Source organism: Erpetoichthys calabaricus, chromosome 14 (genome assembly GCF_900747795.2).
Source record: "Erpetoichthys calabaricus chromosome 14, fErpCal1.3, whole genome shotgun sequence".
NCBI classification, from domain to species: Eukaryota; Metazoa; Chordata; class Cladistia; order Polypteriformes; family Polypteridae; genus Erpetoichthys; species Erpetoichthys calabaricus.
The window spans coordinates 103,654,117-103,667,707 of record NC_041407.2 but is presented as its reverse complement, the minus strand read 5'-3'; the positions used below and the strand labels follow the sequence as shown (position 1 = coordinate 103,667,707).

The 13,591-nt window shown below is 41.5% G+C and overlaps 2 protein-coding genes and 1 long non-coding RNA gene across 4 annotated transcripts in view; 1 reads left to right on the top strand and 2 right to left on the bottom strand.

Moving 5' to 3' along the window:
- The window catches only part of LOC127530171 (uncharacterized), a 178,409-nt gene that overhangs the window by 109,137 nt on the left and 55,681 nt on the right, over positions 1-13,591 (bottom strand). The gene's annotated exons all lie outside the window — the stretch shown is intronic.
- Positions 1-13,591, bottom strand: part of abi3a (ABI family, member 3a) — a 51,699-nt gene that overhangs the window by 5,582 nt on the left and 32,526 nt on the right. The window contains exons 6-9 of one of the 2 annotated variants that reach the window (XM_051936401.1): positions 11,073-11,251; positions 4,835-4,972; positions 4,482-4,619; positions 1,656-1,751 (exon numbers count right to left, since the gene is read on the bottom strand). In XM_051936401.1, coding sequence (XP_051792361.1) covers positions 1,656-1,751; positions 4,482-4,619; positions 4,835-4,972; positions 11,073-11,251 — 551 coding nt within the window. The remainder of the gene's footprint in view (positions 1-1,655; positions 1,752-4,481; positions 4,620-4,834; positions 4,973-11,072; positions 11,252-13,591) is intronic. The other variant, XM_051936402.1, reaches the window with a different exon arrangement.
- The window catches only part of ccdc103 (coiled-coil domain containing 103), a 58,786-nt gene continuing 54,275 nt past the window's right edge, over positions 9,081-13,591 (top strand). The window contains exon 1 of the mRNA XM_028819562.2: positions 9,081-9,218. The gene's annotated coding sequence lies outside the window, so the exon portion shown is untranslated. The remainder of the gene's footprint in view (positions 9,219-13,591) is intronic.

The following is a 13,591-nucleotide window of genomic DNA, read 5'->3' as shown; positions in this document are numbered from 1 at the left end:
CTTTGACATCTTGACCACTAGGCGGCGACACTACCTGCTAAGTTTCTGCAACCAGAAATCAAACATCCAATCATCATTCATCAGGCTTGAGTGACAGGGCTGAATGTGCGGGGGTGGGGGGGGGGGGCGGCTTTGCTATTCATCTCTCACAAAGAGTCCCGGGGTGGTCACGCTGGTGGTCTGTTACTGGGAGGGGGGAGATATGATGGACCCCCTCTTGTTTACAAGCCTTCACCCCAATTTCTAGCTATGTAACCAGGTTCTCTTCATTCAAGTGGCATTCCCCACACAGGTCACAAATTGGGGGTCCACACTCTGCTCAGATTGCCAAAAATAAAAAACAAGTGTGTTAGACAATCAAAGCAAAGCTGAGCTTGGCCTGCTTCTGATGGTGAGGGGGTCTCATCTTCACAGTGCGCTCGTCCCATCTGAGCTGCCGCGATTCAAAGTGGACCACAGAGGGGCCAGAGCCAAGTTCAGCAGCCCCTTTTGCAGGAGGTGCCTGTCCTCTAGGGGGCGCTCGTTCATCACCACAACTCATCCTGATTGAAGAACTGAAGGGTCACCAACCGCCTAACCATGTGACAAGCCACACAAACACAGGATCAGGATTCAAACTACGCACAGGTGGCACCCCGGCCAGGCAATGGACCGGGTGTCGCTTCAATCACTCACTCAGTCAGCCGTTACTTAATATAGCGCCTTTCACAAAGAGCACTTTACAAGGACAGTGAATCATGAGTGGCAGATCGTAGACTATGCTCCTCCTCAGAGTGGCACTTTTGTGAAATTTGACCATTAAAAGGCCACTATGGGGCTCTTCTGATCATTTTAAAGGAGACTACAATTAGTGCATTAGGGTGGGGGGGTTGTAACATTAGGACCCCCTCCTCATCTCAGACCCTCTGTAATTTTTTTTTTTTTAGTCTGCAGAGAGTTCTTGCTTTCAGTCGCTATTCTGTATTATGAAAGCGGTGGTGGGGCACCATCGTCCATTGGCATTCTGTATTTCCCATGGTAAACTTTTATTAGATCACATGCTGGAAGTACAACTGGCAAGGCAGCATTGTGACAGATGACAGCATACAGTTGATCAGAGGGAACGACTCCTGCTAGGGAATCTAATCCTTCATAGCACAACATCCTCCAAACTGTTTAATTGGGGCTATGGGGGGGTCTAAAGACTATCGTGGGCAGTGCTGGGCACAAAGCAGGAGCCTCTTTGTTCTGATTAAGCGCACTTACACTTTTGTGCCCGTGTTCAGCCTCCAAAACTAGATGCCAGACTTGGGCCTAACCCGGTCCTCAGATATCTAAACAGACATTCTACTATGAAGTGTGCCCATCACTGAGGAGTAAATGAGGGTCTTCAGGTGGGCCACTGTGATGGAGGTAAAGGTTTCACTTTTAAACCCAGCATGCACTGGGAATCTTCCAGAAGTTTGTTTGTGCACTTATCTGTGGCCTGACTGGATGGCAGCTTTATGGAGCTACATGGCTCACCCACTTGACTTTTTTTTTAATTTTTTTTTTATATCAAGGAGCTTTTTTAAACTTTTGTTTGGGATGCTTCCATGTGTAAGGCGCTATATAAAAAGAAACGTACGCTCTAGTCTATTGTTCTGCCAGCAGCCTAGTGCTGTGTGGGTACTTACTGCGTTCGAGAAACCATGTGGCCAACCGAGTGAGCGGAATCTGTGGGGCAGGGGGAGCTACTGGGGGGGGATAAGAGGGAGGGGGAGGAATGATCACTAAGGGGGGAGAGAATAAAAAAAAACAGAGAAATCATAAACAGGGAATATGTGATCAAAGTACAAAGTGAACACAAGAAGGAGGAAACTGCAAGACATAATAAAGCAATCGGCCAAGGCTGACAGGCGAGTGCACTACAGGGCAGTGACCGGGCGGTCATCTCGGGGGGCCGGGATAGATAGATAGATAGATAGATAGATAGATAGATAGATAGATAGATAGATAGATAGATAGATAGATAGATAGATAGATATGAAAGGCACTATATAATAGATAGATAGATAGATAGATAGATAGATAGATAGATAGATAGATAGATAGATAGATAGATAGATAGATAGATAGATAGATATGAAAGGCACTATATAATAGATAGATAGATAGATAGATAGATAGATAGATAGATAGATAGATAGATAGATAGATAGATAGATAGATAGATAGATAGATAGATATGAAAGGCACTATATAATAGATAGATAGATAGATAGATAGATAGATAGATAGATAGATAGATAGATAGATAGATAGATAGATAGATAGATAGATATGAAAGGCACTATATAATAGATAGATAGATAGATAGATAGATAGATAGATAGATAGATAGATAGATAGATAGATAGATAGATAGATAGATAGATATGAAAGGCACTATATAATAGATAGATAGATAGATAGATAGATAGATAGATAGATAGATAGATAGATAGATAGATAGATAGATAGATAGATAGATAGATATGAAAGGCACTATATGATAGATAGATAGATAGATAGATAGATAGATAGATAGATAGATAGATAGATAGATAGATGATATGAAAGGCACTATATAGATAGATAGATAGATAGATAGATAGATAGATAGATAGATAGATAGATAGATAGATAGATAGATAGATAGATATGAAAGGCACTATATAATAGATAGATAGATAGATAGATAGATAGATAGATAGATAGATAGATAGATAGATAGATAGATAGATAGATAGATATGAAAGGCACTATATGATAGATAGATAGATAGATAGATAGATAGATAGATAGATAGATAGATAGATAGATAGATGATATGAAAGGCACTATATAGATAGATAGATAGATAGATAGATAGATAGATAGATAGATAGATAGATAGATAGATAGATAGATAGATATGAAAGGCACTATATAATAAATAGATAGATAGATATGAAAGGCTCTATATAATAGATAGATAGATAGATAGATAGATGTGAAAGGCACTATATGATAGATAGATAGATAGATAGATAGATAGATAGATAGATAGATAGATAGATAGATAGATGATATGAAAGGCACTATATAGATAGATAGATAGATAGATAGATAGATAGATAGATAGATAGATATGAAAGGCACTATATAATAAATAGATCGATAGATATGAAAGGCTCTATATAATAGATAGATAGATAGATAGATAGATAGATAGATAGATAGATAGATAGATAGATAGATATGAAAGGCTCTATATAATAGATAGATAGATAGATAGATAGATAGATAGATAGATAGATAGATAGATAGATAGATAGATAGATAGATAGATAGATAGATAGATAGATAGATATAATGATTAAATACAGAAGAAGTGACTGCAGTTTTATTCCTAGTGGTCTAAACTCGTTCATGGCAGCTATGGGGAAGGCTAAGTGACTCACTCAGGGACACACAGATGGTGTCAGCGGTGGGATTTAGACCTGAATCTTTACATTCAGTTAGTGAAGCTACCTTAGCCATTCGGCCACACATGCAGATTGTATGCTTTGTGATTGGAGGACGTTACTCCTGTGGTAATGTAAAGACTCCAGGACCCTGATGGCTCGGGGGGGTGGTTTGTGTTTGAGGGCCCCATGCCATGGATGTTCATTCAGCAATTCCTGTGGTTCGGTTTGTTCCACAACATAATAAGTATGAGGGCGAGTCAAAATTGATCGGCACTCCGGCTGTAGAATTTATTTTAATCAACTTTCAGAAAAGACGAATGCATCGTTTTTCGACATCGTCTCCCTGCTTTTCGATACACGTTGTCCATCTGTCAACAAGCTTTCGTATTCCTTCATTAAAAGATGTGCTGTGAGCCCCGAATGCATCGCTGTCCTCATCTCTCAATCAGACGTGAATCTTGATCCTGTCGTGGATTATTGCACAGGCAGAGCCGTAGCTGATCATTGACTGTCACTCGTCTATTCATCAGAATCCCTTCCTGTGCTCGCTCAGTGTTGTCATCAGTCGTGGACGTGGACAGACATCAGGCTCCTTCTTCATGGTTGACACTCGTGTGACCTTCATCCACATTTCTTCATGACTAAACACTTTCTCCATATTGTGTCCTAAGTCTTCGATAAATATCGGCACCGGGCCACAAAAAAACAAATCACTGCCCGTTGCTCTTCTTTCATGCAAATCACAAGTGGGGCGGCCATTGTTTCTCGCACCACAGTTCCAGATGACCTGACATGACACATCCACACCTGCACAGTGGTGACTTGGGAGACGGGGACCTCATAGGGAAAGAAAGAGCTGATAAGACAGTCCGGCCAACACAAGTTTTAATATAACCGGAGTGCGGATCATTTTTGACTCGCCCTTGTAGTTGGGTTTGGCAACTCAATTGCATTGCAGACCAAGATGGATGGACACATGAATGGGCAGACAGATGGAGGGATGGACGGAATTTCTGATAAAGATGTTCTTACATGTGCACCAAGAGGAAACTGAGAGACTCTGACCCACAGGGTGAGGCAGCTGTGAGTGCGCTGGGTGACGTCTTTCACGTGGCCTGTCAGGACCCTGCTGACCCCTTGACAATTTAGAAGAAAGCAGAGGCAAGCGGGCTGAAAAGAAAGGGAAAGAGGATTACGACACGATAAAGAGGCCACTGAGAGTCACAAAGCCACCATCTAACTAGCGACAAAGGAGTCATCGGGACCGCTGCCTCTCGGTTCAGCAGGAGTGAGAAGAGGAAGAAGCTCAAAGCCCACTGGGTGGAGTGCAAAAAGGCGGGGCCAGCGGCACATGTATGTATATATCTATCTGAGACCACGCCTACCAGAAGTAAGCTCATCCTCCAGGGGCGGCGGTGGGGGCGGAGCTGTAGGTGGGGGGATCAAAGCAGATAGTGCCGATGGAGGAGGAGGCAGGAAGTCCGGAGTGTCAGGTGATGAAAGTCCATCAAGACCTGAGAAGCCTGTGGAAAAAAAGAAGCAAAGAAGTCCATTAGTCAGGGTCAGGGAATCTGCAATTTTACATTCACTTTTACATTGAAGTTTCTTCTCATTTCTTTGGTCGTTTTTAAAAAATGTTTACACGTTGCTCCTCGTCTACAGTATGACAATGTGGCAACGACAACAAATTGAAGTGTCGCTTCCGCCATTGGCTGGAATTGAGTCTTCTGACTTCAGCTCATCAAGTGAGCTTGTTGAGATTTTTAATAGGAACCACCAGGTAGCCGTGAAGAAGGACAGGCCAGGGTGGGATGGAGATGGAGGAGAACCCTGGTGAGGTCAAGAGACAAGGAACTTAGGATTAAAAAAAAAAGGACCTGGCTGAGCAATGTCAAGAGTGCTGAGAAAGTAGGATGTGATATCCACCGAGGACAAGCAGAGGGGAGCACAATACTGAGAAGAGCTTCGTCTCAGGCATATCACCAGCCATTTTCAACAGGCAGAGGGGGCCGTGTTGGGTGGAGAGTCTGCTGTCTCTCCACATCTGATCAAAATAGCCTGGTAGACACAGAGTCAGCATGAGCCTGGTGCTGGACTCCAGGTTTTTGTTACAGAACGACACTTTTGAATGACCATGAAGGTAGAAAGGAAGTTTAGATAGACATCCATTAATAAAGTCTTTGGATGTTTGATTTTTCTTGCATCTTGATGTTATCTTTTCCAGACGTTGTGTTTGAAGATTAGCAGTGAAGCCTTGTGTCCGGTGCCAGAGCAGCTGTAATAAAAGGCAGAAATGGGGGCTTCCCACCCTGGGACCTTCATCAACACGATGACACCAAGCATCTTCCTGGCCAATCAAAAGTAAGATTTTGGTTGCATGTGTAAATTCTGTCCAAATATAGGCATTGGCGTAGTCGGCGTGATCTTTTTCCATGATCTGATTATATCATGACCCTCCATTTTATAAGACCCCAGAGCAGTAAACCTTTGTTTATATGAATATTGGGAACACAATTCCAAGAAATAAGAACCTAAATATGTGTGTTATTAATCTTGGCATTGCTTCTTAACGAGTGCTGAAGAGCAAATGCGCAATATTACGAAAAGTCCGGAAATCAGCGGAAAAAGAGTAAATGGTGGAAATGCAATACAATTTTTCTCAACCCTTTATAGTGCTCGAGTTTTTCCTTTCTAAGTGTATTCATGAACCACAAGGTGGGGGGGTAGGGGTCTCCTTTGATGAAATGAGTGCAAACATCAGTGTTGCCGTTTAATTGATGAATAAGGTGATAGATAGATAGATAGATAGATAGATAGATAGATAGATAGATAGATAGATAGATAGATATGAAAGGCACTATATAATAGATAGATAGATAGATAGATAGATAGATAGATAGATAGATAGATAGATAGATAGATAGATAGATAGATAGATAGATAGATATGAAAGGCACTATATAATAGATAGATAGATAGATAGATAGATAGATAGATAGATAGATAGATAGATAGATAGATAGATAGATAGATAGATATGAAAGGCACTATATAATAGATAGATAGATAGATAGATAGATAGATAGATAGATAGATAGATAGATAGATAGATAGATAGATAGATAGATAGATAGATAGATAGATAGATAGATATGAAAGGCACTATATAATAGATAGATAGATAGATAGATAGATAGATAGATAGATAGATAGATAGATAGATAGATAGATAGATAGATAGATAGATAGATAGATAGATAGATAGATAGATAGATAGATAGATAGATTGACAGGGCTATGTCCTCGGTCCTCTGCTTTTCTGTATTTATATGCTTCCCCTTGGCCATATTATTCGTAGCTATCGACTGGGTTATCATTTTTTTGCAGATGATACTCAGCTCTACTTCAATGTTAAAAGTGGAACTTCATCAGAGCTTTCTCAGCTCACAACCTGCCTTAGTGAAATTAAAACCTGGATGGAGCAGAACTCTTTAAAATTAAATTGCAATAAAACTGAACTCCTGAAAATTGGGACTAAAATGCAACTTAATAAAATGAGCTCCTTCCCAGTCCATCTTGGCAGTGATCTCATCAGACCTGCCTCTACTGTAAAAAAATCTTGGTGTCATTTTTGATTCCTCCCTCTCTTATTCTGCCCACATAAATCACATTAAGAAACTTTCTTACTTTCACCTCCGTAACATATCCCGTGTTCGCTCCTTCCTCTCCTTCTCTAATGCTGAGAAACTTGTCCATGCTTTTATCACATCCCGCATCGATTATTGTAATTCCCTACTGGCAGGTGCTCCTTCTAATCTTCTATCACAGCTCCAGCTTATTCAAAACTCAGCTGCAAGAGTCCTGACACGGACCAGCAGCAGCGAGCACATCACACCCATCCTGCTCCGTCTTCACTGGCTCCCTGTGTCCTACAGAATCGAATATAAAATCCTACTAATAACCTACAAAGCTTTAAATAACCTCGCACCAAACTACATCAGTGACCTTCTCCATCACTGTGTGCCTGCCCGCCCACTAAGGTCCTCTGATTCTGGTAATCTTGTTGTGCCCCTCACTAATCTACACTCCATGGGTGACAGCAGGGCCTTCAGCTGTATAGCGCCCAGACTCTGGAATAACCTACCAAAATTAATCGGGTCAGCTGACTCCATGAATTCTTTTAAAAAACAACTCAAAACTCATCTGTTCAGGAAGGCTTTTAGCTCGACTTGACTTTATTACCTTTCTCTCAGTTTACTTCTCTGTCAAGATGCTCATGTAACCTGTATGTGTGTGCGAGACCATCAATTATGTTGTCTGTTTCTTTCTCAGAATTTACTGTCTTAATCTTCTTTATTTATTTATCTGGTTTGTACAATGCTATATACTGTATATTCTGCCATTCTTTATTTATTCTGTAAGTGCCTTGAGCATGGGAAAGGCACTATATAAATAAAAATGTATTATAGATGTGAAAGGCACTATAGATAGATAGATAGATAGATAGATAGATAGATAGATAGATAGATAGATAGATAGATAGATAGATAGATGTGAAAGGCACTATATAATAGATAGATAGAAATGGAAGGCACTATATAATAGATAGATAGAAATGGAAGGCATTATATGATAGATAGATAGATAGATAGATAGATAGATAGATAGATAGATAGATAGATAGATAGATAGATAGATAGATAGATGTGAAAGGCACTATATAATAGATAGATAGAAATGGAAGGCACTATATAATAGATAGATAGAAATGGAAGGCATTATATGATAGATAGATAGATAGATAGATAGATAGATAGATAGATAGATAGATAGATAGATAGATAGATAGATAGATAGATAGATGTGAAAGGCACTATATAATAGATAGCTAGAAATGGAAGGCACTATATAATAGATAGATAGAAATGGAAGGCATTATATGATAGATAGATAGATAGATAGATAGATAGATAGATAGATAGATAGATAGATAGATAGATAGATAGATAGATAGTGACTCTGGACTTCAGACCTTCTGGCTGTTGTTTCAAATTTCGCTTCAGACACTGTCACCTGCCTGTGCTCCAACTGGAAAAACAAATAAATGCAGCCAAATGTTGTATTCGCATTGGTTAAAGACATCAACCAAACAAATACAGTACAATGTAATATGTGTTTATCATGTATATCTAAATTAAATTTCATTTTGTATTTAATCAGTTTGAGAAAATATGTTGCCAGTTTTGTGTGATGTCAGATTCATTCTTCGGGGCGACGATCGCATAGTTTTTATTTGTTTTTTTTTCATTTTTTGGATGAATGAACTGTATTTGCACAGCGCACACCTGCACCTTTCAAACGTGGACTCGAGCAGACGGGTTGGGATTTGGTTCTCAAGCCCTTAGGACTCTAGTCTAAATATCAAATAAATCTCCATATGTGTTCATCATCCTCTCGTTTCCAGGAAATGAGTTAGTTAGTTAAACGGCGTTCAAAGCACAAAAGCGAATGGCCATATTTAATTGACTGTCAAATTGTGTGGTTTACGGTTTCGCCAGAAGGTGGTGTCCAAGACCAGCAGGTGAAGAATTACATGGCGGGAGAGACGTGCGGGCGGAGGCGGGGATTAAGGATATAGTCGCGAGTTGACCCGGAAATGCTGTCGGGGAAAGCAGGTTGCCATAGTGACGCGTCTTGTTAACGCTTCTTTATTTATTTTTATTTGATTGAATTCGTCTTGCAACTGGGAGCTCAGCGCATGGAGGAGAGGTAAGGGAGCCTTTCTTTTTGTTATTCTTATTACCCCTGGAAGCTCACTCCATATCTTACAGAAATTCGTTGAACTTAAGAGTTTATTTTTTTATTGTGACGGACGTTTCCGTTTTTTGTTGTTATTTTACTTTGTGTCGGAGTTGGCCGAGTTCTTCCGATTCGTGCGCCTGTCTCATTTTCCCGATGGCCCGTGCTGATTAATTAGTAAATGTTAACCGACTGTCGCATTTATAGAACGCAGAAACGTGCACTCAACATTTAAAACGCACAAAAGGTTAGTAACAACATTAATGTCAATAATAATAAAAGTACCCGTTTCGTTTTATTCACCGTTAGCAAACCAGGAATCAAGAAATCCAAGAGGATCGATGTGATGCGCATAAATTGCTTCTACCCGAGAAAATCAGCAGGAATACACTTCCAGTCAGAATCTTGGGGTTACTCAGAAATGTTCATGATGCCTTTTTTTTATCAAGATACTATTAAATTCGTCATGGGACGCACTTTGGACCCCATGGAGAATTAAAACAAGCCCGTATGCCATCATGAACAATGCTGCACATCTTCAGTGTGACACGACAACACTGAGGACTTTTAGCCAACGAACCAATCGGCAGAAGTGGGTCAGGAAACGTGACAGGGGGTGGGGGGGTCTCCTTTATAACAATGTCAATAAACTTGTATAGCGCCTCACTGACACTGGGATGGCCAACGCAGAAGATGGCTTTCATCTTTAGTCTTCTTTCTTCTGTGTGTGTGTGTGTGTGTGTGTGTTTATGTGGATGATGGGATTACGTGACCAACAAGCTGGGGTCCACACCGGGCCCCTGTGGATCACTTTCCTCCATGTCATTGCTTGATAGATAGGTAGATGTTTTATTAATCATAAGGAATATTGCATGGATGGGCCACCATATTCCTTTGGAGGAGACAGAATCTAAAACTCTGTGGGTATCGGGTAGAGTATTTCTTCCACGGCTCACGTCTTGCCGATGCTTTTCCAGGACCTCCTTTAAGACTTTGGTTCAAATCTGGTGACTGAAAGTAAAGTAAAGCTTGGAGCTCATGCTCTACAAATCCATTCAATGGTTGACCAGTTTTGCTCAGTGCCATCGTAGAAGACGGGACAGGAAGAAGGGAAGTCAATTGAGATGAGGAGGACTCATTAAGTCATGAGGCAGGGAAATGCATTCCACAGCATTATGGGATATCAGATGTCCACACTGTCTGAGCCAAGGTGGCTTATTCTGATGGAGTGTCACATGATGAAGGACGATTGGTCTGTCCCAGATCCCCTGTGCCCACTGCCCGATAGTCCATTGCCTGTACCTGCTGTATTCGTTTTCCAGTCAGAGATGTGACAGCTCAGTCCCCTTTGGGGCTCTTTATTTGACTGGTGTTGAGTCAAAGGTGCACCTTGAGACACGAAGGTCGTCACACTGACAGTGTGTGTTGCTCCCCGTGAGTCATCAGCACGTTGAGCCATCTTCACCATCTCTGACGTCTCTACCAGACACACCCTGACCTCAGCCTGAATTAGGCAGCTAAGGCCAGGCTGGCATGTTAACCCTGAAGCCTGCCGAGATACAAACTGCAATTTTCATTCATTTCAGGGGTCTTTGGCCACTGCTCATTTGCTGTTTTTTTTTTATTACCCCGCTGATATTTATTTTTCTGTCCCAAAGTGATAATTAACAACAGTGTTTACATTCTCCACTCCTGGACAAGCAGCAAGTGTCCGCCAGCTCATTTCTGTTTTCTCTTTTCATACCAGACCAATACACTGGGCACAGAACATGGACGGAGACGGGCACACAAATATGAAACAGGTGGCGAAGCGGCCCTACTGACCTGTTAACAGAGGCGGAGCAGGGGGTGGAGCAGGCACCTCTGAGATAGGTTCAGACGCAGGGTCTACCGGTGGAGGTGGCGGAGGGGGCAAAACTTCATCAGTCGGAGGTGGCGCCACATCTGCCATGCTTGAAGTTGGAGGGATCACCGGAGGAGGCACAGCGATGCCAAAACTGGAACTAAAATACAAAGTGAAAACAAAGGTTAGGATAAAGAAATAAAGCTACGTGTCGGGGTCAGCAAGAATGACCTCAGCCCACAGAGGGTCTCCACCTGAGCCTCACAGCCTCGCGGGACAACTTGAATCTGTCTGCAGGTTCTGCTACAACAACCAAAAATGGTCAGCTTCCTGATCTGCGTTCTGTCCACTTGGCATTATGAAAGGTGCTATATGCAGCAAATTAATTTACAACAACGCGCTCACCTGAACATTAAGAATACCGAATTCCTGACAACTTTTAAGTTATTGTGAAGGCTGATTTGTAAGATTTGAAAGCTGGTGTGGTAATGCAGTGGTCAGCGTGGCTGCCTCACAGATCCAGTGTCCTGCGCATTCTCCTCGTGTCACTCCATTCTATTGAGGGGCTTGGGTCTAATTAAAGGGGGCATGGACTAATGAGAGGCGTTTGTCTAATTAAAGTGGGAAGTGATCATTGAGAGGGCGTATGCCTATTCAAAGTGGGCGTGGATTATTGAGGGGTTTGTGTCTAATGAACGTGGGAATAGAGGAGTGTACCTATTCAAAGTGGGAGTGGATTAATGAGGGGGAGTGTCAATTTAAAGTGGGAGTGGGTTAATGAGTGGGTGTGTCTGTTTCAAGTGGGCAAGGATTAATGAGTGGCATGTGCCTATTCAAAGTGGGTGTGGATTAGTGAGGGGGTGTGTCTGTTTAAAGTGGGAGTGGATTAATAAAGTGCATGTTTCTAATTAAAGTGGGCGTGGATTATTCAGGGGTTTGTCTCTAATGAACGTGGAAGTAGGGGTGTGTGCCTATTCAAAGTGGGAGTGGATTAATGAGGGGGTGTGTCTATGCAAAGTGCACCTGGATTATAGAGAGGCGTGTACCTATTCAAAGTGGGAGTGGATTAGTGAGAGGGTGTGCTTATTTAAAGTGTGCCTGGATTATAGAGGAGTGTGGGCCTATTCAAAGTGAGAGTGTATTAATAAGGGGGTGTGTCTATTTAAAGTGGGCATGGATTATTGAGGGGCATGTGCCTATTCAAAGTGGGAGTGTATTAATGAGGGGTGTGTCTATTTAAAGTGGGCACAGATTACTGAGGGGCATGTGCTTATTTAAAGTGGGCGTGGATTATTGAGGGGTTTGAGTCTAATAAATGTGAAAATAGTGGTGTGTGCCTGTTCCAAGTGGGAGTGGGTTAATGAGTGGGTGTGTCTGTTTCAAGTGGGCAAGAATTAATGAGTGTGGCATGTGCCTATTCAAAGAGGGTGTGGATTAATGATGGTTTGTATCTGTTTAAAGTGGGCATGGTTACTGAAGGGAAGTGTGTCTATTCAAAGTGGGAGTGTATTAATGAGGGGGTGTGTCTATACAAAGTAAGAGTGGATTAATAAAGTGCATGTGTCTATTTAAAGAGAGCAGGGATTAATGAGGGGTTTGTGTCTAATGAATGTGGGAATAGATGAGTGCACCTATTCAAAGTGGGAATGGATTAGTGAGGGGTGTGTCTATTTAAAGTGGGCATGGATTATTGAGGGGGTGTGTGCCTATTCAAAGTGGGAGTGGATTAGTGAGAAGGTGTGCTTATTTAAAGTATGCCTTGATTATAGAGGGGCGTGGGCCTATTCAAAGTGAGAGTGTATTAATGAGGGGTGTGTCTATTTAAAGTGAGAGTGATTTAATAAAGTGCATGTGTCTATTTAAAGTGGGCGTGGATTATTGAGGGGTTTGTGTCTAATAAATGTGGAAATAGGGGTGTGTGCCTATTCCAAGTGGGAGTGGTTAATGAGGGGGGTGTCAATTTAAAGTGGGAGTGGGTTAATGAGTGGGTGTGTCTGTTTCAAGTGAGCAAGGATTAATGAGGGGCATGTGCCTATTCAAAGAAGGTGTGGCTTAATGATGGTTTGTATCCATTTAAAGTGGGCATGGTTACTGAAGGGAAGTGTGTCTATTTAAAGTGAGAATGGATTAATAAAGTGCATGTGTCTATTTAAAGTGGGCGTGGATTATTGAGGGGTTTGTGTCTAATGAATGTGGAAATAGGGGTGTGTGTCTATTCAAAGTGGGAGTGGATTAGTGAGTGGGTGTGTCTATTTAAAGTGGGGGTGTGTCTGTTTAAATTGGGTATGATTGGTGCAGGGGCAATGCATATTTATACAGAAGCACTGATTACAGTACTCAGAACTTGTTTCTTTATTTTATATATATTTTGTTATATTTTTGTACCTGCTGTTTACGCTGTGCTGTTTGCAGTATTGGGTTCTTAACATAACAAGCTTCAATGGGCACCGACGCACAACAAACAGCCAACAATATCAAAACTTCCATAAAGAATCTTACT